The sequence below is a fragment of the Rhea americana genome, unplaced genomic scaffold (genome assembly GCF_003343005.1).
Source record: "Rhea americana isolate MKP2758 unplaced genomic scaffold, rheAme1 scaffold_190, whole genome shotgun sequence".
NCBI lineage: Eukaryota > Metazoa > Chordata > Aves > Rheiformes > Rheidae > Rhea > Rhea americana.
This window is the reverse complement of record NW_028186039.1, coordinates 1,000,973-1,013,285: the sequence shown is the minus strand read 5'-3', so window position 1 is coordinate 1,013,285 and position 12,313 is coordinate 1,000,973. Positions and strand designations below refer to the sequence as shown.

Sequence of the window (12,313 nt, the reverse complement as noted above, 5' to 3'; positions counted from 1 at the left end):
TCTCTTTTGTTGCTGTTTGTTTAAATATGTCTAAGATTAATCCATCTTCAAGCATTCTTAAAATTCTAACAACTATTTTTAAACTGACTCAAATATATTTTGTTCTCTTCTGTGTGCAGTAATCCTGTGGATTTGAGTAACCCAGCCATTATTAGCTCTACCCCCAAATTTCAGGAGCAGTTTTTGAATGTGAGTGGAATGACTCAAGAACTGAATCAGTACCCCTGCCTTAAACATCTGCCTCAAATATTCTTTCGTGCCATGCGTGGGATCAGCTGTTTAGTGGATGCATTCCTAGGTAACATTTTTTGTCTTGTCTGTGAATAGTTAGGGCTAGTAACCTAATCTTTATTTTATTCTTTTAAAATCTGGATTCTTCAGCAACACTGGTGTAACAGTCTAATTTGTCACTTGCAAGTATATCCTGAGATTGACAGGGAAAGAATGTAAAATCACTTTTGAATGGCCATAATTTTAAATAAATGCCTGTTTAAAAAAAAGTCTAAAATAAAACTGGACATCCTTCTTCCTCAAATGACTTTTTTTTTTTTTCTGTCTACACCACAGCGCATGTTTTTTTTAACATGTTGTCAGCACTGACAACTTTGTCTATAAACTTGGTGGCAAAAGTTGTGTGCAGCACTTGTTTTTATAAGGTATTGATTCTTGAGTGGCATCTTTAGATATTTATGCTACAAGTACCAGTTTCACTTAGTTTAGGATTAATGAGTGACGAGTGCTACTGAGAGGAGAAGATGTGTTACTTTGTGTCTATGGTAATTGGGTAGTTTAAATTTCAGTAAAAGGTAAAGTAGATGTAAGCACTAGCTGCTAATTTTTGAATAATACTATATAGTGCTGGAAATCTAAGGTTGTATTCTGAGTATGCTTCACGTTTATTGAAAATTCTTTAGAGATAATATATTCTTGAAAATTCTAAAGAATTGTCTCCTGCTGCTTTTTTGATTAATTATATGCAAACAAATGTTATCATCTGCCAGAAGTGTGAATTAATATGAGCCTGCAGAATGCTTGAGCAGATATGTAAACTGAGTTCAGAAAAAGGTTGGCTGCTGAATTAGACTGTTAGATTTTACATGCTGTTTTTTTGTTTTGTTTTTTGAAAAACCTGAGTGGTTCAGTCCCTTTAAACAAAGCACCTCAAGACCCTCCTGTCTCACTGAACTGTAAAATTGTAAGATACTTTTTATTGGAAATACATGCTATGTTGCTGTAAAAATACTGCAAGGAAAAAGAATTATTGATATTTTTTTCCATATTGCAAAAAAATTGTGGTTGTCCAGGACATACTGAAATTATTGGTTAGACTGTGATACTGAATTTTGAAGCCTGTTGCATCCACTGAACTTCTTCCAGATGTCTTGCCACCAATTTTAAAGACTTGAATGATTATTCTTTACTACTACCAGATGTGAAATTTTAAAGCATTCTGAAGTGTGTCTGATAAATAACCGTGTGGTTTGTGAAAGGAAGGTGGTATGKTAGTCTTAGTGACTTGAAAGTTATTTTACTTGAAGGGGCTAAAATGGAAAACTTTTTTGTGAACAAATCATTGAAGCATCCCCTCCATCACAGATAGATACGCAGCATATTATATTGTGTTTGCTTCATTTTATGCAGTAGCAACTGCATATCCCTCTRTTTAGGTTCAGGTTCTAACTGACCTCTGTTTTTAATTAAACTACTAAGAACATAAAAATAGTAATACTAACAAAGGCAATATTAAGACTAAAATGTGAGTTTCTTAAAAAGGGATAAGCTCTTACACGTGTATGAGAGGAAGAAGTGACTGAAGATTACAGAGATGCTTCCTTCTCAGATTCCTGGTCTCCTCGGTCTGGAGTGCCTTCCAGGGAAAAGCTGTGTCCCTTTGGGACTGACTGTACAAAACCACAGTCATAATGCAAGCCTCCTCTTAATTTAATTAAAACCAATATTATCTAATTTAATTGAATGCAGGCTAAAATGTAGAATAGAAGCTTCCATAGTGGCGTGAATGAAAGGTGTTTGGTTTTTGAAAAAAGGGGAAGTGTCTGTGTTCTTCCTTGAGGATTTCTTATATTCCTAACTGTACTCTTGATCCTTTGGTCTAATGTGTCAAAGCGTAGACCACAGCAGTTYTAAGTGCTGGAATACTTTTTCCCTCCAACAAAATGGCAGAAGGAGTAATAGCAATCTGTATCTCCTTCCTTAGGTCAGTCACCTGGAAAGATCTTCTGTGTTCGTTTTTTTTYCTCTCTTAAAAGCTCCTTGTAGTCATTAGTTGTGGGTTGACTGAAACTTGAGTCTGTATTTTGCAATGTACAGAGCATGACTGCTCATTCTTACCTCCAAAGTGACCTAAGAGCCAGATGAGTCAGGTATTAAAAGTAATCTCAAAATAAACCTGAGCAATGTATGGCCTGACTTCATTAGAAAGATCTCCTTGACTTGCTCTGTCAAACTCTGCCAAATCCTATTGTCGCAGGTRGAAAATGTGCTGCACTGGAACAAGATAAAATGTCTAACTGAAGATTACTATAGGGTGTTCCTGTGGGGAATCCTTTACTGGCCGAGTAAGTTGAGTTTTAAAAAGCTGTTAAATACAGTATGTACTGAGGAGAAGCATACTATATCCAAGTCTCTGTGAAAGTGTCGTTGGTAATTAGCACTTACTGTCAATGGAGAAAGTGGTTTATAATGGAAGGCTTGTGAGGAGCATGCCTTGCAGTGGAGGCAGAGGAAAAATCAGGCTGTTCGCTTTGCACAGTGCTTGTACCTCTCCTGGGATGTCTGTTTATGGTCAGTTCCTCTTGTACCTTAGAAATAGGCTGTGATTCTTTTTTGATATTTTTAGTACTGATGTTTGTAAATAGTCCTTTCTGTAGTTTCCGTTCGCACTTGAGTAGTGGTGACCTGTCCTCACTTACTCATGTACACAGCTTGTTGTCTAGATGATAGTGGTGAGGAGCATATGTAGCTATATCTGGAACCGAGGTCTTCTGCACCAGTGAGATGCACAGTGCTGCCGTGTGCGCCTTGTCAGCACAGACTCAACTGTAAGCACATTGGGACTGTTGCTTTCTACATGAGCTTTCGATAGGACATTGAACCAGAGACCTCAGACTTCTCAAGATCTAGTGTAGTTTGGACCCAGAGTATTTGAGAACCCATCTGGAGTTCAAAGATGAAGACTGCAGGCTATGATGATGCACTCAGCACAGGAGAGCTCTTGGTGAAACTGCGTTCAAGCTGTATGCGTGCACGAGAGGATGTTCTCGGACAGACTTTAGAATTGCGATGTAGGCTCCTTCAGCAACAGGAGGCTGATGCAAATCTCATTGCCTTTTACATCAAGTGCCATAGCACGTGTTTTTTTTTTTATTTTATTTTGCCTTCTCTGATACGTACTTACATAATGTGTGTGTTTGGCGAATTATTACAACATACTCAAAAATATTTAACGGAAGCAATGCATTTCATGGCGCGCACTATACTCTGGTGGGGGGGGTATAAGACAAACAGTTTACCATGAGTTAGCTCTTTCATCATGTGCTGTGGAGAGTACTTGGATACTTTGATAAGCAGAATCTAAAAATCTGAATCAGATTGATCTTCAAGCACACTACGATTTCCCATTTAGTTTACTAGTGTGGTGAGAATGCTGATGTTCATTAAAATGGGATAGAATTGGGATAGATTGCTTCTGATTCAGTGACTAGGAAGAGCAGCTTTTCGTACATCACAAGTGTTTCCCTGAGGTTCAGTTTCAGAAGATGACAACTGATCTAATGTGTTGCTGCTGCCGTAAAATTATGGCTTGCTCTGCTTTCTTACGCCATCCCTTGTAGTGACTTTTGTACTGGACGATTCAGTGATCTGATTCAGCTTGCGCAAATGTCAGAAAACAGTTGGGTTTCCTTTTAATAATAAAAGTGGAAAGATGTTTTCCGTAATAGTGCTCTTTTGGCGACTGGGGAGAGGTGAAAGAGCTTATCTATTTACAGAAGGCCCAAATATAACTCTGTTGCTGTGTATGAGCTTATGGAAGTCTTGCTTTAAGTTTGTTTTATTTCTTAATCTACAGGCATTTCACGACCCCGGTCAGATAGTGCACCCCCCACACCGGTAAACAGGCTGAGCATGCCCCAGAACACTGCTATCAACACAACTCCACCCCATAATCGAAGGCATCGGGCCGTGACTGTGAATAAAGCAACAATGAAAACCAGCACTGTAAGATTTCATGCTCTGTTTTGAAGTGCTTGGCGCTTTTGATGGTTTTTTGATTAGAGAATGTAGCTTTCCTTGCTTCTAGTATCTAACTTGTTCTTCTGTTCAAATAGGTAACTACTGCACATACTTCGAAAGTGCAGCACCAGCCCTCCTCTACTTCTCCACTCTCTAGCCCGAACCAGACAAGTTCTGAGCCACGGCCACTACCAGCTCCACGCAGGCCAAAGGTTAACAGCATCTTGAACCTATTTGGATCATGGTTATTTGATGCAGCATTTGTTCACTGTAAACTTCATAATGGAGTAAATAGAGACAGCAGCATGACTGGTAAATATTGCTGAACAGATATCTGTAAATATTTTTCCTTGTTTTACTGACATTTCCTACCTGCAAGATTAACATATGCATAATCAAAAAAACCCATCTAATAAAGTCCTATATTGTGGTTAACCCCTCCCAGCTGAGCCAGCACCTGATCCTAGCCAAGAAGGTGTTTGGGACTTCAAAACTTCAAAATTAAAAAATCACTTTTTGCTATTAAATACTCTGTTGTTCTAACAAACATAGCAGTCTCAATTATGCTAGCAGAGAAAACATCAAGCGAAGAAAATAACGTGGTGAAGGAGTTAATTTCCAAGTTTAAAATATCTCTTTGAGTAATAGCAACTTTTTATAAAGGCTCTTTAATGTTCAAAAATTTTAACATCAGTCCCAGATACTGCATGAAGTGGCACTTCCCCTTGATCTTGTAGAATGATGTAAAAGCAGAAATCCTTAAAATCTCTAGTAAAGTTGCTGCCTTCCAGTGATGGCTGCTGCATGTTTCCATGCATGGCTTGATCCAGGTTGTCTTCAGTCCGAAACTGCTGGGTTTATTTCATCTCCTATGGTTTGCTTTGCTTTAGAGCTTAGATGTTTTGAGACACGATAGCAGAGGTAGCGCTCTCTGCTCAGAGGCTTCTTAGCACTCTCCTTCCTTTGGTGATAAGTATTCAGAAAAGAGTAAACATTACCAATCCTCTTTCTCCCCACCCTGTTCTTTATTTAGTCTGTCAGATGTCCATGAAAATTTGCCAAGAAATCTATGTCAAAAGCTCACTGGCCTAAGAAAAATAAAGGAAGAGGAGGCCTGTTGCAGGAAGTTGGGTTTATAGGTAGGATTTGATAGCAGTAGTTAAACTAACTAGCTTCGTTGTTCGTTGCGTCACAAATCCAGTTCTCCCCCTGCATGGAAACTGTGAGTTTGGAAGTTGGGGTCCGTTAAAGGTAACCTTAGATATGCAGCGTGTAGTTTTTGGAAGTGGCCAGTCACAGATTTCTGTGATAGGAAGTTCAAGTCCCTCTGGAAAAGATCTGTGATGTGTGAATGGAGAAATAAATAGTTGAGTTTCGAAGGAGCAAAAAATAATTTGAGGGTATATTCAGTTGTATATTCAGGTAATACATTTTTGTATTTAAGTGTAACTACTTTTCAGATGGATCTGTGTTGGCTTGAATTTTGATTTAAGCTGTATCTTGAGCAGTTTTAAGATAGTGTTCAACCTGAAAAGGACATCGGATGAGATGTTGACCTTTTTTAGAAACATGTTATGACTTCTTAGTTTATAAGCTATATTACTTGCTTATGAAACAAAATTTCTGCTGTAAACACAGATATTGTGATAGCAATGGAAGTATTCAGTCATTCAAAACCGAAATGATTGACTTGTTTTAAGGAGTTCTGAGGCCTTTCGATAGCCTAAGCAATGTCCTGCATCTTCTAGCAGCAGCCAGAAAATTGTCTTATTTCTATCCTTACAGAAGGATTTACCAACTATTACTTCAGTTCTCCTCTTCCTAGAAACTATGAACATTTGTTTGATTTAATTGAAATAGGAAGATACCTAGAGTTTTGCAGCAAATATTTATCCCTTGTCCTTTTCCACTCATGACAGAATGAGTAAAAAACGCTCAATTCTGTTCCCCCTCTGTGCTCTCCAGAGCCATCCATAACAAGACCAGTACTAACATGTCACACATTCTGCCATTTAGTAGCAGCAAATAGTCTCCTGGAAGAGTTACAGTGATGGAGACCCAGAAAACCAGTTGTGTTCTGTCCAGTTTTACTAGCAATTTGAGAGATGGAATTTAAGCTTTGTGCCAGTAAAATCCCTCTGAACTCACTTGGTTCTCACTTGTGGCACTCACTTGGTTCCAGTTACTGCACATCATTAAAGAGTAATGCCTAGTATATTGCTCTGTGTCTCAAGGAGATTGCTGTGACTGTACTCTGGAATAAGTATCCTCTTGCGTTCTTCTCTTGATATAAGCCCCCAGCAGCTGAGAGTCTTGCATTTTGTAACCCAGAGAAGACATGCCTTTGTCTCCTCAGTTAGTGCTTGCCCAATTTAGGACTTCTTAGGGTGAGAACTGCATGTAGTATCTCCTCCATCAGAAAAGGAATTAGATCCATAGCAAACGCTTTTGAAAAGCATCTAGTTCTGGGTCCTTTTGCAGACTTTGTGCTAGTCTTGGTGCCTTTGAAATCAGCTCAGGGGAGAGAATGGTACTCTTGCAAAAAACACTTCCTTTGTCTAGTTCTCCAGTAGATCTCCCTTAACTCACTTGCCTTGGTTCCTTTCTTTATTTGATACAATTTGCATCTTTAGCCTTACAAAACAGGYTGAATTAATCTTTTGCTTTTGTTACCTTCAGGCGTTTGCATTTGACCTGCCTGGAGCCTGAGGTTAGTAAAAATTCTGTGCTCAGTATACTGTCCTCTGAAAGACACATCCTGCTCCAAAAGTCGGGAAATCAGCCTGATTTCTAGCCTGCTCCTGCGCTTCCAGGATGTCATGAGTACCTGTTACCACTATTTAAAGTACTGGTCACAAAAACGTTGTGACAGGCTGTCAGAATGAGAGCAAACTGGACATACAGAAGATGGACCCATACTGCCAAAACTATCTTTGTAGAGAGGTACTAAAATCTGATTGCCTGACTGTCCTGCAGGTCTCAAGGTCATCTACTAAGCCTCTATCTGAAGTGGGAGAAATGTTACAAGACTTCTAAAGTGTTAGGCTACTGTAGTTTCTGCTGACTTGAAGCATTAGCATCTTTTAAAACTGGGATTATGTCCAAATTGAAGAGTTTCTGTTCTGGCACTCTGTGGAGCTTGATGCTTTCAGGTAAAGTCTTTCCCTCCTTGAACTGGGTAAGGCAAGAGGGATCATGCTGGACTGAGGTGGACCAAATGAGGGCTGTGTCCTCTCATCTCTCCCTGTCATTTAAGCCGGGCACGTTGGTAATGTAATTGGATCTGCAGGTTGAGCCCATCCACCTGCCTTTGCTCAGGCTACCCAATGTAGGCATGCTTTGAGGAAAGACGGCAGCAGAGAAGGGATCTCGAGTTGCTGGAATCCATGCTCATAGGAAAGAGGGCATAAAGGAATCTTCTGCTCATTGTGTAACTTCTTTATGGCTGTAGACTGGTTATGCCTGTATATAGCAGTCCATCTCTTATCTTCAGTAGTCTGATACAGTACATGCTTTTGATACTAGCTGGATATTCTTGCCATGTTTGGCACTGCTATTGATAGCCTTTTGCATTAGCCTTAGGAAGTGCTATTAATCTATTTTTAAATGAATGCTTCAGATAAAATTCTATAATTTGTAAGTGTCTGCATTTATGATCAGATTTGGTATGTAATATTGTCTTCTGCTGGTCCAGGCACATACTGTTTTTCTTTTCAGTCTGAGACTGCATTCCTCCTCTCTTAGCTCTCTGATACAGTTTCTCTGCTTGTCATTGCCTGCAGATGGGAGGACTGAAGACTACTTTGTAGTATAAGAGAAAGAGGTGAAATACCTTGATTCAGGATTCTGCCTGGTCCTGTAGGGAGAGATCTCCTGCCCTGGAACACTTTTTTTCTAAATTGTTTTCCTTATTGCTCTTCCTGTTGCATGGCACATTTCAACACACAGACATTACGTCTAGACTGATACTTGTGAGCTAAATGAGATCTTGTAACAAATGACCACATGGGATGAGATGTAGTCCTGTGTTCTGCTTCAGAATTCAGTTCCATTCTTTTAAAAGAACCCTGCTAATTCAAACTGAGTAAAGTCTCATCCTTCCTCCCTTGCAGTAGGTCCTTTTGTGCATTATGGAGCAAACAGCAGTTGGTGAAAGTTGATGTGAATGAGTAACTATGTACCCTTACTTCTCCCCTTGTTCTGGAGCCTTATGTCTCAGCTGTGAATATGTCTAACACTTTTGCCTGCAAAACTGAAGTCAAGAAGAGTAAGAATAATGTGCCTGTTGGGGAGGAGAAAACATGCAACTTCTTATAGGTTCTGAGATGAAAAATACCTGGATGCAGGGAAGGGTAACCTTGTTAAGGTACGAGGAAAAATATTCTCACCTGACACTTTCTCAGTTAAAAAAGGTGTGCCTTAAAAGGGTTATGAGCTGATTTTCTAAGCCCCCTGCCTCTTCAACATGGCATGGCTTTTCTCCCTGTGAAGCCAGCTAATACATGTATTTCCTCGCTGAAGTGAGACTTTTGAGGTTGAGTGACAAATGACTTTATCGTGGCAACTTGCAAGGTTCTTATCAACATAATGATGCTTTTTGATTTCCATGTTGTTGAAGAATCAAAGCAGTAGGAGTACAATTTGAAATACAAGAAATTCCATTTAAACATAAGGAAAAAAACTTTTTCACAGTGAAGGGTGGTCAAGCACTGGATCTCTCTGAAGATACTCAAAACCTGACTGGACAGCAACCTGCTGCAGTTTTCCTTGCAGGGAGCTTGGACTAGATGATCTCTGGAAGTCTTTCCAGTCTCAACTATTTTGTAACTATAGTTACTACCCCTCTGTTGTTCAAGTTTATTGTCTCCTTGGGAGAACTTATTGTAGTAGCCCTTGCACAATTCAGGATAGTCTGCAGTATTTTCAGTTGCTTCAGTTATGTTTTTTATCTGTTACTCTTTAAGAAGAGAGAGACTACAGAATCATTTTTCTCCTGCATGAGATTACCTGGGGGTAATTTGTGTACAGTGAATGTTCATCCTTTTCACCATCTGGAGCACTTTCTTCCTGTTTTCTTTTTGAGCCCTGTCCTTCAAGATAATCTTGTATCGTTACTTAGATTCTGATGTGAAGCAGTGATCTTACCATCTTCAGTACTAAAGCTGGTACCAAGCTCTTGTGCTTTGTGCATCCTAGATTAGGGTTTTAGTTTCTACACTGAGACCTTGATGGAGATGCTTTATAGCAGGCAGCTATTGAACATTGTTCTGTATCATGATGAGAGAGGAGAAATGATCTGTTCTAAAACTGGATAGTTGGTTTTGAAAGGAATTAGATTTTTCTGCTGTGGTCTTTAGAAGTAGATGGCTGCAGGAAGCTTCCCCTTTGGAGAAATAGTTGTTTCATTATTCTGATGTCCAGTATATGATATTCATTCAGCCAAGTGTAGTATAAGCAGTTCCCCATGGTTGCTGCCTTGAGAGAAGTTCTTCGTAAGAAATGCATTATGAAGACATTAAGAAGTCATTCCTAATTACGACAGTTATTCCTAATTATGGTGTGTTTGTGTGTATTTGAGCTTAGCTTCCCTGGCATGATGTGTATCAATTGACCGCTCAGTATATGCTGCTACTACTTGTTCTTCAAGAAGTTCTAAGAATTGGGACAAACTCATTAATCCCTTGGGCCAACATTTCAGGAAATGAATCCAGCAATCTGTTGTGCTTGTTCTTAATCTTCATACCTAAAGAAGTAAGCCACAAGTTTGACCACTGTTTATTTTAAAGCGCTTGTGTGGGAATTTTACCTAAGGTGGTTGTTGGGATTACTCAGGTACTGTTGGTCAGCAAGGGAATTCTAGAGTATAGTTTTGCTCATCTTTTTTAGCCCTTCTCTGTCCCTAAGATGTTGTCCCAAAGGATATTTCTGAGGATATAGGAACCAACCATAAGAAACATTGATTAGGGAAGTATTGAGTATTGCAGAGAGGCTTGCTCATGGGTCTTGATCTGACCCAGCACATTCAAAGAAACAATTCTTACAAAGTAGGTAGTTTTCTCTTTAGGTAGCTGGCTACTGGGGTCTTTCATCTTTCCTTTCGCTTGAAATTGTTTTTGAAATGTTGACCTTTCTAGTAGTATTCTGCCTTTCATTTCTGCTTTGGAAGATTCTTGTCTGAGCTGGAGGTTAGGGTAGGCATGCTCATCTGTCCTGGGGTGTGTTAAGGGTTATTAGCCACTTTGCTAATCAAGGATGGAGCTGCAATACTGTTGGCAACTTATGGCTGTGGAAGCAGGAATATTGTTGGGAGAAGATTGTAGGTAAGTAATCTTCCCCTTAGGAGCCTACCCCCAAGTCATACAAGCCGTATTATAGCCTAGCATATACTTCATATACAGTATAATGTAGGGAAATGTACTTGAGCTGGGAAGGGTTAATAACATTCATTTAAAGAACTGATGTACATTGATATGAACAGATTTGAATCTTATTAGTATTTTGTAACTTTCTTTGTTCATTGTTTTGCATGGTATTTTCAAAGCCATAATTTTGGACCTTAATGCCAATTTCCTATGTGTTTAACGAGCTTGCTGTATCATAAAGCTTTTAATCTATTTTTTAAAAAAGCTAAAAGCTTCTTAACTTATATTACAATTTCACCATCTTTAAAGTATTTTATAACTACTGCTGTCCTTTGATTTGTTTCCATTTTATTTCTATTATCTTGCAGCATCTTTTATCCAAATTCTTCTTTCTTATAAATCTTGTAAGTAGGAACCAGTAGCTTTTCCTTAATTGCGGTCATGCTTTTCTTTTTCCATAACCCCATATTTTATTTGTAAATTCATTCTCATTGTCTCTTGTAGCTTTTGCACTTTTACTTGAAAAAAAAAAAGACAAGTGATTTTTTTGTGTGTGTTCTTTGAATGGGGAGGATTGTTGGCAAAAGCAAATTAATCTGCCTGAATCAGTCCCATCTTTTCTGTACTTTAGTCTGTGATCATGTCATGAATTTCAGGACTTTGCACTAACCATGTTTTTTTTACTTAAAGCTTATTTTACAGACCTAGTGTTTGATTTGTATGCATTGTGCATGTAGTGTTTTTTTCCAACTATAGTAAATTGCTGGATAGCTTATTTAGGACAAAAAATGGCTCATGGGAAGACGCATAAAGATTTGTGCTGATTTACTACTTATGGCCTGAAATTGATAAAGTACCAGTAGGTTACACCAGGAGTTTAAACACAAAAATTAATAGTAGAGACTTTTCTTTGGGAAGTTTCTAAAAGTACTTACCAATAAAATTAACAAGTATTGCAACTATCCAGATGTTAATGGGCCTTTGCATGACTGTGATTGTGAATCTAATATTCTAGGTTTTTGAGATACAGAACAAGTTTTCTGGTTCTGGCAGAAATATGTTGACTTTGGTTAGGAGCACATATTCTCTGTTCTGGTTTTTAGCTTGTAAATTTTCTGAAAGTTGATATTGGCATGTGAAGCCTTAGCTAAATAAGGAACATGCTCTTTCTGCTGTTGGTAAYCCAAGAGTGAAATTGCTCTCTCATTGCCCAAGGGAAAAAAACAATACCTTTCTTGGTTGTTGTTTGTGGAGAGATGATGAAGCTAGCAAAATGAGGAGCCTCTTGCATGCTATGTTCCTCATACTAATGCAGGAAAGGCAGTTAGAGATTTTAAAAATACATGACTTCAATTAGCTTGGATTATTTACAGAACCATTCTACAGGAAGAGAGCTCAAATCTAGGGAAAACCAAGTCCAATTTAGATATAGTGGGCTCTCCTGAGGCTTTTTGAGGCATGTACTGTGGAATATATGTTAGCGACTAGGAGAGTGCCTACCTTCCCGGTAGCTGTCACCTGGACTATCTAACTTCTAAAATTTCTTGGGTAGTTGCAGGAAACCTGTGAAGGAGAGAAGGACCAAATCAGAAGAGTGGTTTTCCGCAAATTTCTCTTTCTGATATAAGTCCTTAGAGTTTTGGGCTTTTGTTTTTCTTTAGGAGTTTTCTGTTTACACAGCAAAGTTGGATGAAAACAAC

The 12,313-nt window shown here is 38.7% G+C and overlaps 1 protein-coding gene across 4 annotated transcripts in view; it reads left to right on the top strand.

Annotated features, from left to right (window-relative positions):
- The window catches only part of RALGAPB (Ral GTPase activating protein non-catalytic subunit beta), a 69,610-nt gene that overhangs the window by 19,375 nt on the left and 37,922 nt on the right, over positions 1-12,313 (top strand). For all 4 annotated transcript variants that reach the window (XM_085302631.1, XM_085302630.1, XM_085302634.1 and 1 more), the window contains 3 exons: positions 120-298; positions 4,088-4,236; positions 4,347-4,563. In XM_085302631.1, the coding sequence (XP_085158757.1) occupies positions 120-298; positions 4,088-4,236; positions 4,347-4,563 (545 nt within the window). The remainder of the gene's footprint in view (positions 1-119; positions 299-4,087; positions 4,237-4,346; positions 4,564-12,313) is intronic.